Source organism: Pteronotus mesoamericanus, unplaced genomic scaffold (genome assembly GCF_021234165.1).
Source record: "Pteronotus mesoamericanus isolate MK-2021 breed Mesoamerican mustached bat unplaced genomic scaffold, CSHL_Meso_final contig_90, whole genome shotgun sequence".
Taxonomy (NCBI): Eukaryota; Metazoa; Chordata; class Mammalia; order Chiroptera; family Mormoopidae; genus Pteronotus; species Pteronotus mesoamericanus.
The window spans coordinates 18,389,644-18,402,224 of record NW_026555277.1 but is presented as its reverse complement, the minus strand read 5'-3'; the positions used below and the strand labels follow the sequence as shown (position 1 = coordinate 18,402,224).

The 12,581-nt window shown below is 44.1% G+C and overlaps 1 protein-coding gene across 1 annotated transcript in view; it reads left to right on the top strand.

Moving 5' to 3' along the window:
* PARD3B (par-3 family cell polarity regulator beta) overlaps positions 1-12,258 on the top strand; it is a 943,196-nt gene extending 930,938 nt beyond the window's left edge. The window contains exon 23 of the mRNA XM_054585774.1: positions 11,858-12,258. Coding sequence (XP_054441749.1) covers positions 11,858-12,215 — 358 coding nt within the window. The 3' untranslated portion in view covers positions 12,216-12,258. The remainder of the gene's footprint in view (positions 1-11,857) is intronic.
* The last annotated feature ends 323 nt before the right edge of the window (positions 12,259-12,581 follow it).

Genomic DNA, 12,581 nt, shown 5'->3' with positions numbered 1-12,581 from the left:
ACAGATGGAGAAACCAAGGCACAGATAAGTAAAGAAGTCCAGCCAGGTCAGCCTTGCAGAGGTCAGGCTGAAATGCAGCCATGTGACCTGAGGTCAATTTGGACTGGAGCCTGTGTGGTTTCCTGGAAGGGTCATGAAATCGTAACCCCCGGTGACTCGTTGGGGCCACCTATTCATTTTACACAGTTGAAGATAAGGCCTGAGAAAGTGAAATGCCTTGTCTGCAACCCCCTGGGACGGGGTCCCTTCTCCACTCTGCAGCTCTCTCTAGCATAGAGCTATTGATGGAGACTTGATTTTGAAAGATTTAAAGGTGGGCCAGGTATGGTGATAGAAATTGTAGTCTACTTCCCAGGGCGCTTTCCCTCTTCACAGAGGGCAGTTTGGATAATATTCACCTAGAAGTGGAGGATGTAAACTGAGTGCGATGAGGCAGAAACCTAGAAGGTGGAATTTATTCCCACAGGGCAGGGCCTGCAAACCTGAATAGCTCTGGGGCAGGTGGGAACTGTCAAGGAGAGAAGCAGGCAGGAGGGGCGGCTCCAGCTGCTTACCGCCTTAAAGGAAGGGAAGGCCTGCACTCAAAGAAAAACAGGAAAGCTGAATTTTTATGTGAAAGCCCTCAATGTTTAAATGTCAGCAACCAGCTGAAAAAAGTTCTAAATACCATTGAAGCCTATGTATACAGTGAGTGTGTGTGTGTGTGTGTGTGTGTGTGTGTGTTGGGGGGAACAAGTTGCAACCCCTGTTAGAGGGTTTCCTACGCTGACACGTGTTAATGTGGAGTGAGACGCGCAGGGTCTGTAGCTCTCAGTCCTACGTTTTGGGTTTGTTAACCAATGTGTTCACTTGCTCATTCTAGGTCTTTGCACAATCACCTTAAACTCCATACAAAAGATTCAGTTTTATTTCTTTTAAAAATGATTGTGACTTCAAATTCAACAAGTGTTGAGGACTTTTGTATGATTGGTCTCCTTGTTTGATTATTTGCTCTTTCTCTGTCAGTTCCCACCACCACCCCGCCAGGGCAGGAGGAAAGGCAGGAGTAATATCCCCATTTTACAGATGAGGTCATTGAGGCTCAGAAAAAGAAGTCACCCGAATCGTATTTTCACAAAGTGCCTTGCTCAGTTCAAGCCCAACCTAGTGTCCCTGAGTCCCACGCTCTCCTCACTACGCAGAGGTGCACCCTCAGACCCCTCAGAACTGAAAACCCTGAGAGCACCTTGGGATCCCGAGGGAGAGCCTAGAATCACCTCTCCCCTGACATCCCAAAACAAGTTGCTATGGGGCAAACGGTAAATACTGTTTTATTTGGTAATGGCTCCTTAGTTTTAAATCGCTTCAGCAGTTGCTTTTAATTAATTTCTTTAAATTAGATGCCTCCTACTTGTAAATATTTGCTTCTCTATGATAAGCTTTTATTTAAGTTATTAAAGCTTCAGCTTCGTGACTGCTTTTAAGAATCAAGATTGCTGCCGTGCTGATAATAGAATGCATGTGAGAAAATGGGGAGGTCGTCTCATTATTGGTACACATGCCAACACGAAATAGGCCTGAGAGCAAGGCAGCCCTCAAAGAAAGAGAAGCGAGGGTGGATGTTCAGTTTTCTCTGAATTGTTCAAGAAATAAATCAATAAATCAGGGAATTAGAGAACAAATGTAGGATGAAATAACATGTGAAGGAGCTCACTCACAATAAAGGCTTGTCTTGCTCTGTCTTTTCTAAAAGCACTTATCAATGGCACTGGACCCACACATTAGCTCGCTAAAGGGAGTGGAGGTAGGGGCGTAGGAGGGGGTTGTGGAAAGCTCAGGACAGTAACTGTACAAGAACACTGGAGACAGAAAGAAGAGGAAGAAGTGATGATGAGAGCAATTTCATTGCCCCAATCAGTTTGAGCTATGATAAGCCTTGATTTGCTGGCTGCTCAATTTTACCAGCATCAAAGGCAGGGATGGAACCCGAAGAAGCTGGGCTGACAGGCTCTATTACACCAGAAAGAGAAAGGACAAAGAATGCTCTAATTTCAATAAAAGGAGATATGAAAGTAAAAGGTTTGTAATGATGTTAATAACCAGATTTTCCCAGCCACGTAATGATCAGCCACAGGATGAAGAGGCCCAGGCAGGACAGGGGAGCTCAGTGCTAGTCATCAGCACCTAAGACGCTCTTAATAACTTTCATCATCTGTTGAAAATCATTCTTACAATATAGTTCAGTAACTTTTGTGTTATAAACCCATTTCACCTGCAAAAATGGAAGAGGAATAGAATGAGCTATTCTATGGAATCTGCAACGCTGATGCTAGCTCCAAAGCGCTCTGCCAAGTGGCGAGAGGGATTCCTGATAGCACCAGGGCCGGCCCAGGGCTTTGGAACCTGCTTAGCGAAGACAGGAGATGAAGTCAGGAATTACCCTCCGTACTTCGGTGAACATTATCATGAGGTGCTTCACTTCCACATCAGAGTAGTACGAAGAGGCCCAAGTGCTTTCATTTATTTATTGTGTGGTGAAAATTGGAGAATGGATTCATTGCTTTGCTACTGGATATCAGGAAGATTGTTAGAACAGGAATCTCCAAAACACACCCAAGCGTGATGGTGGCTGAATCAATGATCAAAATCCAAACTAACTGGTGCCAGACTACACCTCCTTCAGTGTGTCCCCTCCAATTGAGGTTGGGACCAAGAAGCCCATCCCACTACTGAGGGACGGATGAGGAAAGTTCTTTGCATAGGAAATCAAGTCAGTATTTAGAGGTGCTGATGTCAAAACCCTTCCTACACAAAAGTGAACCTAGCACTCATTTTTACATTGGTCCCTGGTCCACTGGTCTTTCAACTACCTTATCAATGAAATACTCATACTAGCATGCTCATTTCTTCAGGCAGAAAGTAAGCGCAGAAGTTTATGAGATACATTATATAAATTTGGGAGAAAAGATTACCTGGTGTTAAAAAAAAAAAAGTTTTTGGCAGATCTTGTACTTGAACACAAGCAAAAAACCTAACAGATGTCAGGATTTAAATCCGAGAGTATCACATATAAAAAAAAAAAAATGTAAATGATCACACAGTCCGCAAAAGAAAACTGAACTTCCCCGTCTTTACAAGTTGTGCCGTGTTTTCATTTGAGAGTAAGTGTAATGTGCTCAGAATTGCTTCAGATTCAGTGACAACTGGCTTAACGGTTACAGACTTCAACTGTCCTTCAGATCTGTGTGCGCCTGGCTCTGGGTTATTGAATTGCTCTCCGGTGAAACTGGCCCCCAGCTCCGCCTGCCTGTCTACTAGCCCTGATATGTACTACTGGCGCAGTTGAAAGGGGATTTGAGTAAAGTAAGAACACGGCCATGAGGATGGACAGCCAAGAATATTTAAGAGAGCATTTTCTAGAACCCAGTGTCTGGCTGTAGTGGGGATGGAGAGGGAGTCTAGAATTCTGGAATGGCTGGCTGTAGATTATATCTTTCTCCAAAGGGACCCCTAGAGGAACAGAAGACCTGGGGAGAAGTAATTGTTTCATTTTGCACCTGTAAGGAACCTCCATGTAGAGCCATCCCCATGGCCATTCTCCTGCTCCAACTTCTACTGAATAAAAATCACACTCCCTAATCCTCCCCTTACTTGCATGCAGGTGACAAGCAAGAAAGGTCAGAGGCTACATGGTCTAGCTTCGTGGTCATGCATGTGACCTCCCGATCAGTCTGCCTGGGCTTGAATCTGAGCCCTGCTAGTTCCTGTGTGACCTTGATCAAATTGCTTAATCTTTCTGTCTTTTTCCCATCTGCAAACTAGGGATGATGATAATACCTTGCAGTGCCGCTGTGAGAAACAAGTGTGTTAATGTGGAGAAAAATGCTTAGGCTGGAACCTGGGCCGCTGCAGGCACTTGGGAAAGAGCCGCTGTGCTTGGCAGGCTTTGAATCTGCAATTCTAAATTCAGCTTTCAAAGTTTGTTCCTGAGCTCATCAAGTAGAGTAGTAGCACTCTTTCCGACACTTACAGTTCTGTCTCTGAATTTCAGAGTAAGAGAATTGCCGTGGCAGGTTTTACCGGGTCTTAATGAAATCATGGTATGAAAGCCCTTCCTCTCTCTCCCGCATGCTCACACACACACACAGGTGAACATATTTAAGACTTATTGACTCTGGTCCTTGCCTTTAGTGAAGAGGGATTCTGATGATCTAATGCCATTGGTAGTTTACATCAAAATCCTCCTATTGCCCAAGAGTTACAAATTAATGGGAGAGGAATGAGGGGAGGTAAAGATATGGCAGCTATGTGGTATCTGAAATCCTTTGGATAAGACATAGAAACATCCAAAAATTATACGCATTACTCTAGAAATAAATATAATCTAAATTGATCAGCAAAAGCAGCCCTCAGGAACAGTGTGTTTTTCTCCTAGAACTTCCCAACTCTAGGCAGTGACCTGGAGCAGAAAACTGTGTGGCGCTTCTCCTAAGAGGCGGGCAAAACCATCTTCAGAATTCAGGACCCTACTCTCTTGAATCTCCTGGCCCTCCAAGTCTGACCTTAAACTTGAACTGTTGTCTCTTGCATGACAACTCGATAAAATCTTCAGTGTTTAGATATTAAAATTCTAGGACTCCTGTTGAGAGAGAAAGAGAACTTTAGTGGCCTAACAAGTTATGATGATTTGTTCCCTTGGTTACCATTCTCTTTAAATAAAATATCTTCTAGGATTTTAAAGACCATGGAGTAATTAAATGCAGGTATCACTCAATGGGTTGTATTCTTTTTTGTGGCCGCTCACAGCAGTCCTGGCTTTCTAAGGTTTCTTCTGCATCTATGCTCTCATGTTACCCTTTTAAGTTGTCCTCAGCACCCACTTAAAAAATCTCACTCTCCCTCATAAAGAAAATTACTTTATCAGGACCATTTTTAGGGAATACCTCCCACTGTCTGATAGAATGAAACATTTATCTTAAGGGCCATTTTCCAGATAACGTCTGCTACCAGGTTATCTAGGATCCCATCCTCCTTGCACATGAAGTTTGTTACCGGTTGAATTCTTGTTGGTGGTCATTGTTGCAAAACATGAAAGAAGGGATTAAATGTGGGCGATCAAAATTCTTAAACTGTCTCAAAAATGCCTTCTGAGCACTGAGTCATTCTCATTCCTCTTCCATTTTCTTTGCAAACATTTCCTTGGTGTTAACAAGGACCAAAGGCATTTGCCGATAAATGTCTTCCCACTCCAGTTCTTAGCAAAGAAGGAGAGTCCAGTGCTCGTAACACCAAGGGAACTGTGAGCGATGAAGGTGGGATTGCTTTCCGAAATCATCTCTGTGAGATAGGCCATCAAATGATCATTGTTTTTACGATTCTGTAAAATTTGCCGAAATCGCAGCTAGGTAGTGTACAGTGCAGAAGGCTCTGCTAACCCTGGCCAATCACATCTGTGCCCGGATGAAGAGGGAAGGCCTGGCCGCTGGAAGTGTGACCCTGGAGGAATTTCCAAACACAGACTGAAAGCATCTCTGGCCACACATAGCCTGGGGGACTCAAGCACCTACAAGTATATTCATTTGTGCTGATCATTCTTTAGCTTTGCCATATTTGTTGAAGAATCAGAGAAGAAGGCACCAGGCTCAGCTCCCCACTAAGTAATCTAGATGTGGCGTACGTGAGAGCAGTGTGGCTTTGCCGGGTGTTGAGTTTCTGCCAACGAGAACAAGGCACCAGCAGTTTTATATCATGTTACTTCCTTTTATTTCAGCCCCAAATTTGGTCACAGTCAATTATTACCACAAAAGGAAACCCATAAAGGCTACCTTGGAAGTTGAGAAATTGTCTTTGTTTTGACAGCTATTAGCATGCATAGTACTTTACAGAAACTAAGAGGAACAAGGTTCTGTCCTTTGACTAAGGAATATGGTGGGAGATATTCCTTAAAAATGGTCCTGCTCAAATAATTTTCTTTACGGGGAGAAGCGTTTTCTTATAGCTTTCACACTTGCTGCATATCTTAGTTTTACACCTGCTAAACTCTGGCTCAAACTGAGTTGTTTTTCCCATTATTCCACTTTGCCCATCCTTCCTCCTAAAGGGAGATCATTGCACAGATGAAGCCGAGGTTGTTAAACCCAGACTTGATACACATAGGTGAGTCATGATCAGCTGTGTATTGCAAAGATTTGTCACTGATTCTTGAAGAACAAAAGGTTGAACAGCATTTCTTTTAATAAGTTATAGCGGATTCATGTTTTCTCCCTTGAGGATGTTGCCCTCACTCGCTTGAATCTCCCTGTGGGGTTTGGATTGTTTTTTTTTTGAAGTGCAGGGGATAGGCATTCAGTTACAGCAGGACGCGGAGAACTTTGTATAACCTGAGCCGCTGCCTCTCTTGTGCATGTGTGGCTTGTGTGAAAGTCATCCATCATGTGTGTTCTTGCGGAGCCAGGGTCGGGAAGCTCTGTGACAGGAGGGAACTGGACATCACATCTCTGCCTCTGATTGGTGTTTGTCAATCTTCAAGCTCAGGTACTTGAAACTGTGGTGATTGTACCTGGTTTTCACCTTTGACATTGTCTCCCTAAGACCTTTTGTTTGAGACTATGTGTACTTTATTTTTAAATGTATACATTAAAATGCCCCTCGATTGTTGTGTTATGACAGAAACAAAGAAAATTTCTTTGCTGGACTATAATAAAAACAATCCTTAAATGATTCTTGAATAAGTACACTTCACCTGCACCAGTTAGTCATGTTAACCTCACTTGTAAGTCAAGGCAATTAAATTCGAGTCCAGGCTGTATTAAGCACCTACTATATTTCATGTACGATGCCAGACAACAGATATAAGACAGAATACTTTTGTTCTTGGCAAACAAGACATAAACAAGATCTGTCCAGAAGGTATCCAGCCATGTAATATGAGAAATAGACATTTCTTGAAGAAGATACAAGATATAAGAAACATTGTACATAGGACAATGACACCTCAGTCCCCTTCAGTGTAGACCCCTTGGGACCTCACACAGTTCTCCCAATTGCTATCAGCTGCCCTGTCATATTTTCCTGAACCTCATTGACAGTCTGAAATCTCTTCCCTTTCAAAGGTGATTTTAGTTTTAGGAAAAGCCAGAGGTCTCAGGGCACCAAGGCTCCAGGGGGTCTGAGTCACCTGAGTGATTTGATGTTTAACCAAACAGCTCTGCACGCGTTGTGATACATGAACAGGTGTGTTGCTGTGATAAAGCTGCCAATCACCAGTTGTCCATACCTGCGAGGCTTTCTAAATCATCCAAATCATTTCCATGGAGGAATAGTCAAGCTAACACAAAATCTGATGCAAATTCATTGCTCTATTCATTCAGTCTTTTTGAATGCAATGACTACACAGTACACATGTTCACTCAATAGCCTCTACCACCCCCACTGACTAGTACAGTGAAGTCACCATTGTTCATGTGTGCACATTCCAGTCCACTCTCCTTGGCTGCCAGGTTACATCGATGTCATGTAAACCATTCTCATTGTGTTAACAACAGCTGGACTTTTTCTGGATGGACCTCATGTAATAATCTGTGCCCTAGTAGTGCTTATGGTCAGCCAGTGTTGGACTCAATCCAACCCTTTTTTTAGCCCATACTCCTCTCTCCATGCCTACTTTTTTAAAAATTAGAGAGTAGCCTTACTTCAGGATCTCCACTGTGGTCTCTGGATCTCAGTGAAAGTCCACTTTCTCCTTTTATTCCTCTAACTGCCTACCAACTTCCAGCCCCCACATCTGACCCTCTGGTTATTGGGTCTGTTTGTGGGCTTTCTCTTTACGTGAAACTCCCTTAAATAAATTCAACATACATTTATGGGACACCTGTGAGGGTCAAAGCTCTGTGCTAAGCTCTGAGGGAGATCACTAAATATATGAGGCTCAGTTCCTTCCTTCAAGATGCTTGTGCTCCAGTGCAGTAGGTAAACTAGCCACAAGGCAGGGCGAAAAACAGATGAGGGGAGAATGACTGGCTGTAGTGTGTGCAGAACAGAGGGATTTTCCGTGCAATTGAGCGGAGGGGAGAGGCAGGGAAATGCAGTTGGGACGATTCAAAATTGCTCATGCCCCTTCATCTATTCCAGTGAGTATAGGAAGTATAGCCACCTCATTCCTAGCTAAAAGGGTTTTCAGTGGCTCAGTTCACCCAGTACTGAGCCCTTTCCCCATATGGGGTTGCCTTAGCAAATGTAGGCACATGCCTTCCATCCTCCCCTAGAATGAAGCCCGTTGGTGCCTAGGGGCTGCCTCTCTGACCTGCTTAGCCGCTGATTTTCAGCTCCGTTTTTTGTTTAATGAAAAATGGTGACACCGAAATTGCAAAAAGAGGAAAACCTCATACAAAGAAAGTGATCCTTATTGTTTCTTCCCATGTCAGTGTCACGTGGCTTTCTCATGTTTAGACCTAAAGGTTAACATTCATTATTTCATGCATCTATGAGATTGGAAACTGTGTGCCTGAGAGAGTTCTTGTGAGTTTTCCAAGAAAAATCTGAATCTTTTTGGCCTCAAAATGAGCCTCATCAAAAGTAAAATTTAAAAAAAATAAAGAGTGGAAAACATGAAAAGATAAGTGAAATTTTAAAATATAAATATTTTTATGACAGCTTTCTCAAAGAGTTATATTATAAAGAAAGCAAATATAGGCTTGTTTCTCTTTCCTTAAGTAAATATAGTTTCTGGGCAAGATTTTCAATGGGAAATTGTTTTTAAGAAAAACAATAACACATACAAATGAAAATCATGAGATCACATGAGAAATGAGGGGTCTTGAAGTTCTGATACACTTTCTGTTTGGATCCTGTTTGCATCAGAATCTCCAGAGGAAGCTGCCTGGATTTCTCAGGGTTGGCTCAAAACACAGAGTACTGGTCACTGTGATAAGCATTTCTTGGGCCCCAGAATAGATTGGTTTTCCTACCAATAGGAAATTCCACCCAAATAAAGAAACCTTGAATAGGGAAACTCAAGATTAACTAAGCTAAAATTTCAGCTCCTTCTTTCTTCCTTTTTCCTATCAAGTCCTGTAGTTAAAGAGGAGGGCTTATTTTTTTTTCCATTTAAAAATCTTTCTTTGTGTGCGTGTGTGTATATATACCATATTCAGAAGCACTTAGATGCTCTGGGAAAACTCTGTAGAAAATGCTTAATTTTGAGCAAAGTTATACACAACAGTAACTCCTCCTCCCCAATCAAAGAAAGAAAAATTCTTCTAGCACTCTTTGAACCTTAAACAGTGTTTTTATAGGCCAGCTCATTGTTTTTCTTCTCTCCAAAAAATTAAAAACGATAACTGTTTTGATGAGTTCTACAGAGTGAGACAATTTCCATGATTCCATTGCTTGACAAAGAACAGCTACCTTACTTGGTTTCTGCCACATGTAAGCAAGCTCCCAGACACGGAATCTCCCCTCGGGGGAAGCGGCGTGGACCGCAGGGCTCTCCTGAGTCCTGCCCCATGTGCCCGGGGGAACCCTCCCAGCCCTCGCCCTGAGAGGTGGAGGAGTCGCAGGGGCAAGGTGTGGGAGAAGAGATGGTGACTCTCCCCATGTGCACCATCATGGTGGCTCTCAGGGTGGCTTCTGCCCCGTCACCACTTGATCTGGGTTTTCTCTAAAAAAAAAAAAAAAAAAAAAAAAAAGGCGTGCCTGTCTTTTATAATGTTCTGTTTTAAAAGAGAGAAACCTCCAGGGAGAGAACAGGACCCTAAAAGTGCAAGGCCTGGAATTCCTCCTTTCTCTCTTTCCATTTTAAACAGGAAACATCCAGGCTAAGAGGGTCCGGAGGGAGCATGGGCTGTGTGTTCATTTGAAAGCAGATAATGTTTGTGTGTTGCAAATGTCAGTGATTTATCCCAAGGGCTTAAAATGAGTACAGAAAAACCACATGTTTCACTTCATGCAGAGAAATATCTCCAGTAGATTTTGAGAGAAAGCACAGGTTAAGGATTTTTTTTCTTCTTAAGCATTTCGGAAATCTCTAACATGAACCAAAGGAAACAGAATTGAGTGCGGGGGTGGCCGGGGGCTTCAAATATTTTACGGTAGAAGATATAATGAATGCTGGAAGTTTCCTAAATCAAAAATAAAATTCGAAGGGAAAGGGAAGATGAAATCCTGATCCTTAATTTCCCCTGGCTGGAGTGACAGATCGTGCATTTGTGCTCGATTTGTCATGGGCAATTTAAAATAGAGCAAAGCACACTGCACTGAATAATAGCAGTTGAAGCTATGATAACTTGTATGTAAACAATTTAATTTTTTTATCTGAAAACTCTCACCGACTAAATTACCCCAAGTTGAGGACCTATCTTTCATTATTATACATAGCCAAATTAAGACATAAAGAAGTAGAGAGAGAATTCTATTGTTCATCTTTATAAATGTGCTCACATGCTGCTTTCCACATGCTTGGGGCTTGGAGCTTGGAGCTTGTCAAGGCCCTTCACTGATTGAGGGAACTTCCAGAGCTGTTTTAACATCAAACTCTGCAGATTACAGGGTGATTTTGACCCTTGCTGATGCTGTTTGATTAACCACAGACGCTCTGTCCTTCCAGCCCCGTCATTTCTTTCAAGTGTCCTACCCGCGCGTATTCTGACAGTGGAAAGCTTTTCACTAATTACGATCATTGCTGTTTTCCTTTAAGAAAATAATAAAAGGAGGGGAGGAGTAAAAAGTGGGAAGGATCTGGAGGGGGGGAGATGTATATGTGCACAGAAGGTTTATGGGATTTTAAGAGCTGGAAATAGAACTCATCTGTTTAACCCCAGGCTAGATAAGATGCAGTCATCTGTACATCGTTTAGAGACGTATTGCTTCTGTTATGGCAAGCGGATCAGAAGATGCTTGTTGTCTTAGCAGAAAGATCCAGACAGGGTCGCTTCCTGTTAGTGTTTATTCTTGCCCTAGACCTTTCTGTGTGCCTACTGGTTCCACTGTGTAACGTACAGCTGGTTTGGCTTTTCCCACTCTGCTCCTGGCCTGGGGGGTGCCTCTTGACTTTGCGGGGGAATTGCTGTATTATCGAAGTTCTAGGTAACTCCCAGCCCAGGGTTAGGACTTTTTCTAGGACCTGTAAGAAGGGAAGGGCACACTCATCCATACAGGGATGTGACAGAAGACAAAAAGAGTCAGACGAAGACTGTGGCCCAAGTGAAGAGCACCCACAGAGCTGGGAGAGAAGGGAGTGCAGTCCATGGGAACCTGATGCCTCTGTGTAACCTGGACATTCCCACCTTTGTGTGCCGGGCTGTCTTCAGAGAGGCGGCCAAGGGAACGGGTGGAGTGATCACGGCCTTAAGAGGGCCAGACTCTGCCTTGTTGAGGAAACTAGTTTGGCCACGGTAATAAAGGCCAGCACAAGCGGGTATGAACAAGACAGAAGTATATTTTTCTCTCATGGACCAGTCTGAGCGTAAGCTATCCTGGCTGATGGGGTGGCTCCATGGCGTCAAGGACCCAGGCTGTTGCCTTCTGCTGCTCTGCCTTCCTCAGCTTGTGGCTCTTTCCCTGTGGTCTAAAGTGTCCACTCCATTGGCCAACAGGAAGGAGAGAAGGGAAGAAGAAGGTTCCCTCTCTTTTTAAGGACATGTGTCACTTCTGCTCACATCCCATTGGCCACACTGATGGCCACACCTGTTTTCCTAAATACCGGGGAAAAGTTCTGTAATGTCCGGGTAGTGACATTTGGAGGACTGGTACACAGGCATCTACAAAGCTTCCATTCAAGCTGTTCTTGATTGTCGCTTGGCTTGATGGGAGACAGAAATGGGGTCTCAGCTGCGCTGCCAGCTTAGTAGCTATTGATATGTGTCTGTTCTTCTCTTTCCAGGGGAGGACCAGCCGATCCTGTAGACTATCTGACAGCAATGCCTCGAGGGCTCTACAAGGAGAGGGAGCTTCCATACTACCCTGGAGCTCACCCTGTGCATCCTCCCAAAGGGAGCTATCCGCGCCCTCCGGATCTGAGGGTCACAGATCTCCGGTATCCCCAGTACTACCCACCCCCGCCAGCCCCCCAGCACAAAGGACCCTTCCGACAAGATGTTCCGCCCTCGCCCCCTCAGCACCACAGGGTGCCAGGCTATCAGGAAATGGGCAGACCAGGGCCCCGAGGGGGCAGCCCAGACCAGTACCCCTACCGAACCCAGGATCCCCGGCAGAAGAACCCCATGACTGCCGCCGTGTAGCTGGACACCAAGTTCAGCACAGCCCAGGGAGGAGGACGTCTCTCATCATCCTTCCTTAAGGCCTTCTCCCCGTCAAGACTTCTCATTGGTACAGATTAGGTTTTTGTAATGTTGTTTTGTTTTGTTTTTTTCCTGAGGTTGTAACACCTGACTGCTAATTAGAGGGAAGGGACAGGAGTTTGGGGGGGGGGGGGCGGGGAACATCAGGGAAAGAGGATGGATGGGGCCCTAAAAAGAGCACTGCCTAATATTTGAAATACTCGTGGAATGGTTAAATTCAGTGACGTGGCATTTGAACAAGCAGATAACAGAGGAGATGTACCACACGGTGCCTCCCTGGCCAGAGAGCCTGCACGCGCATGCCCC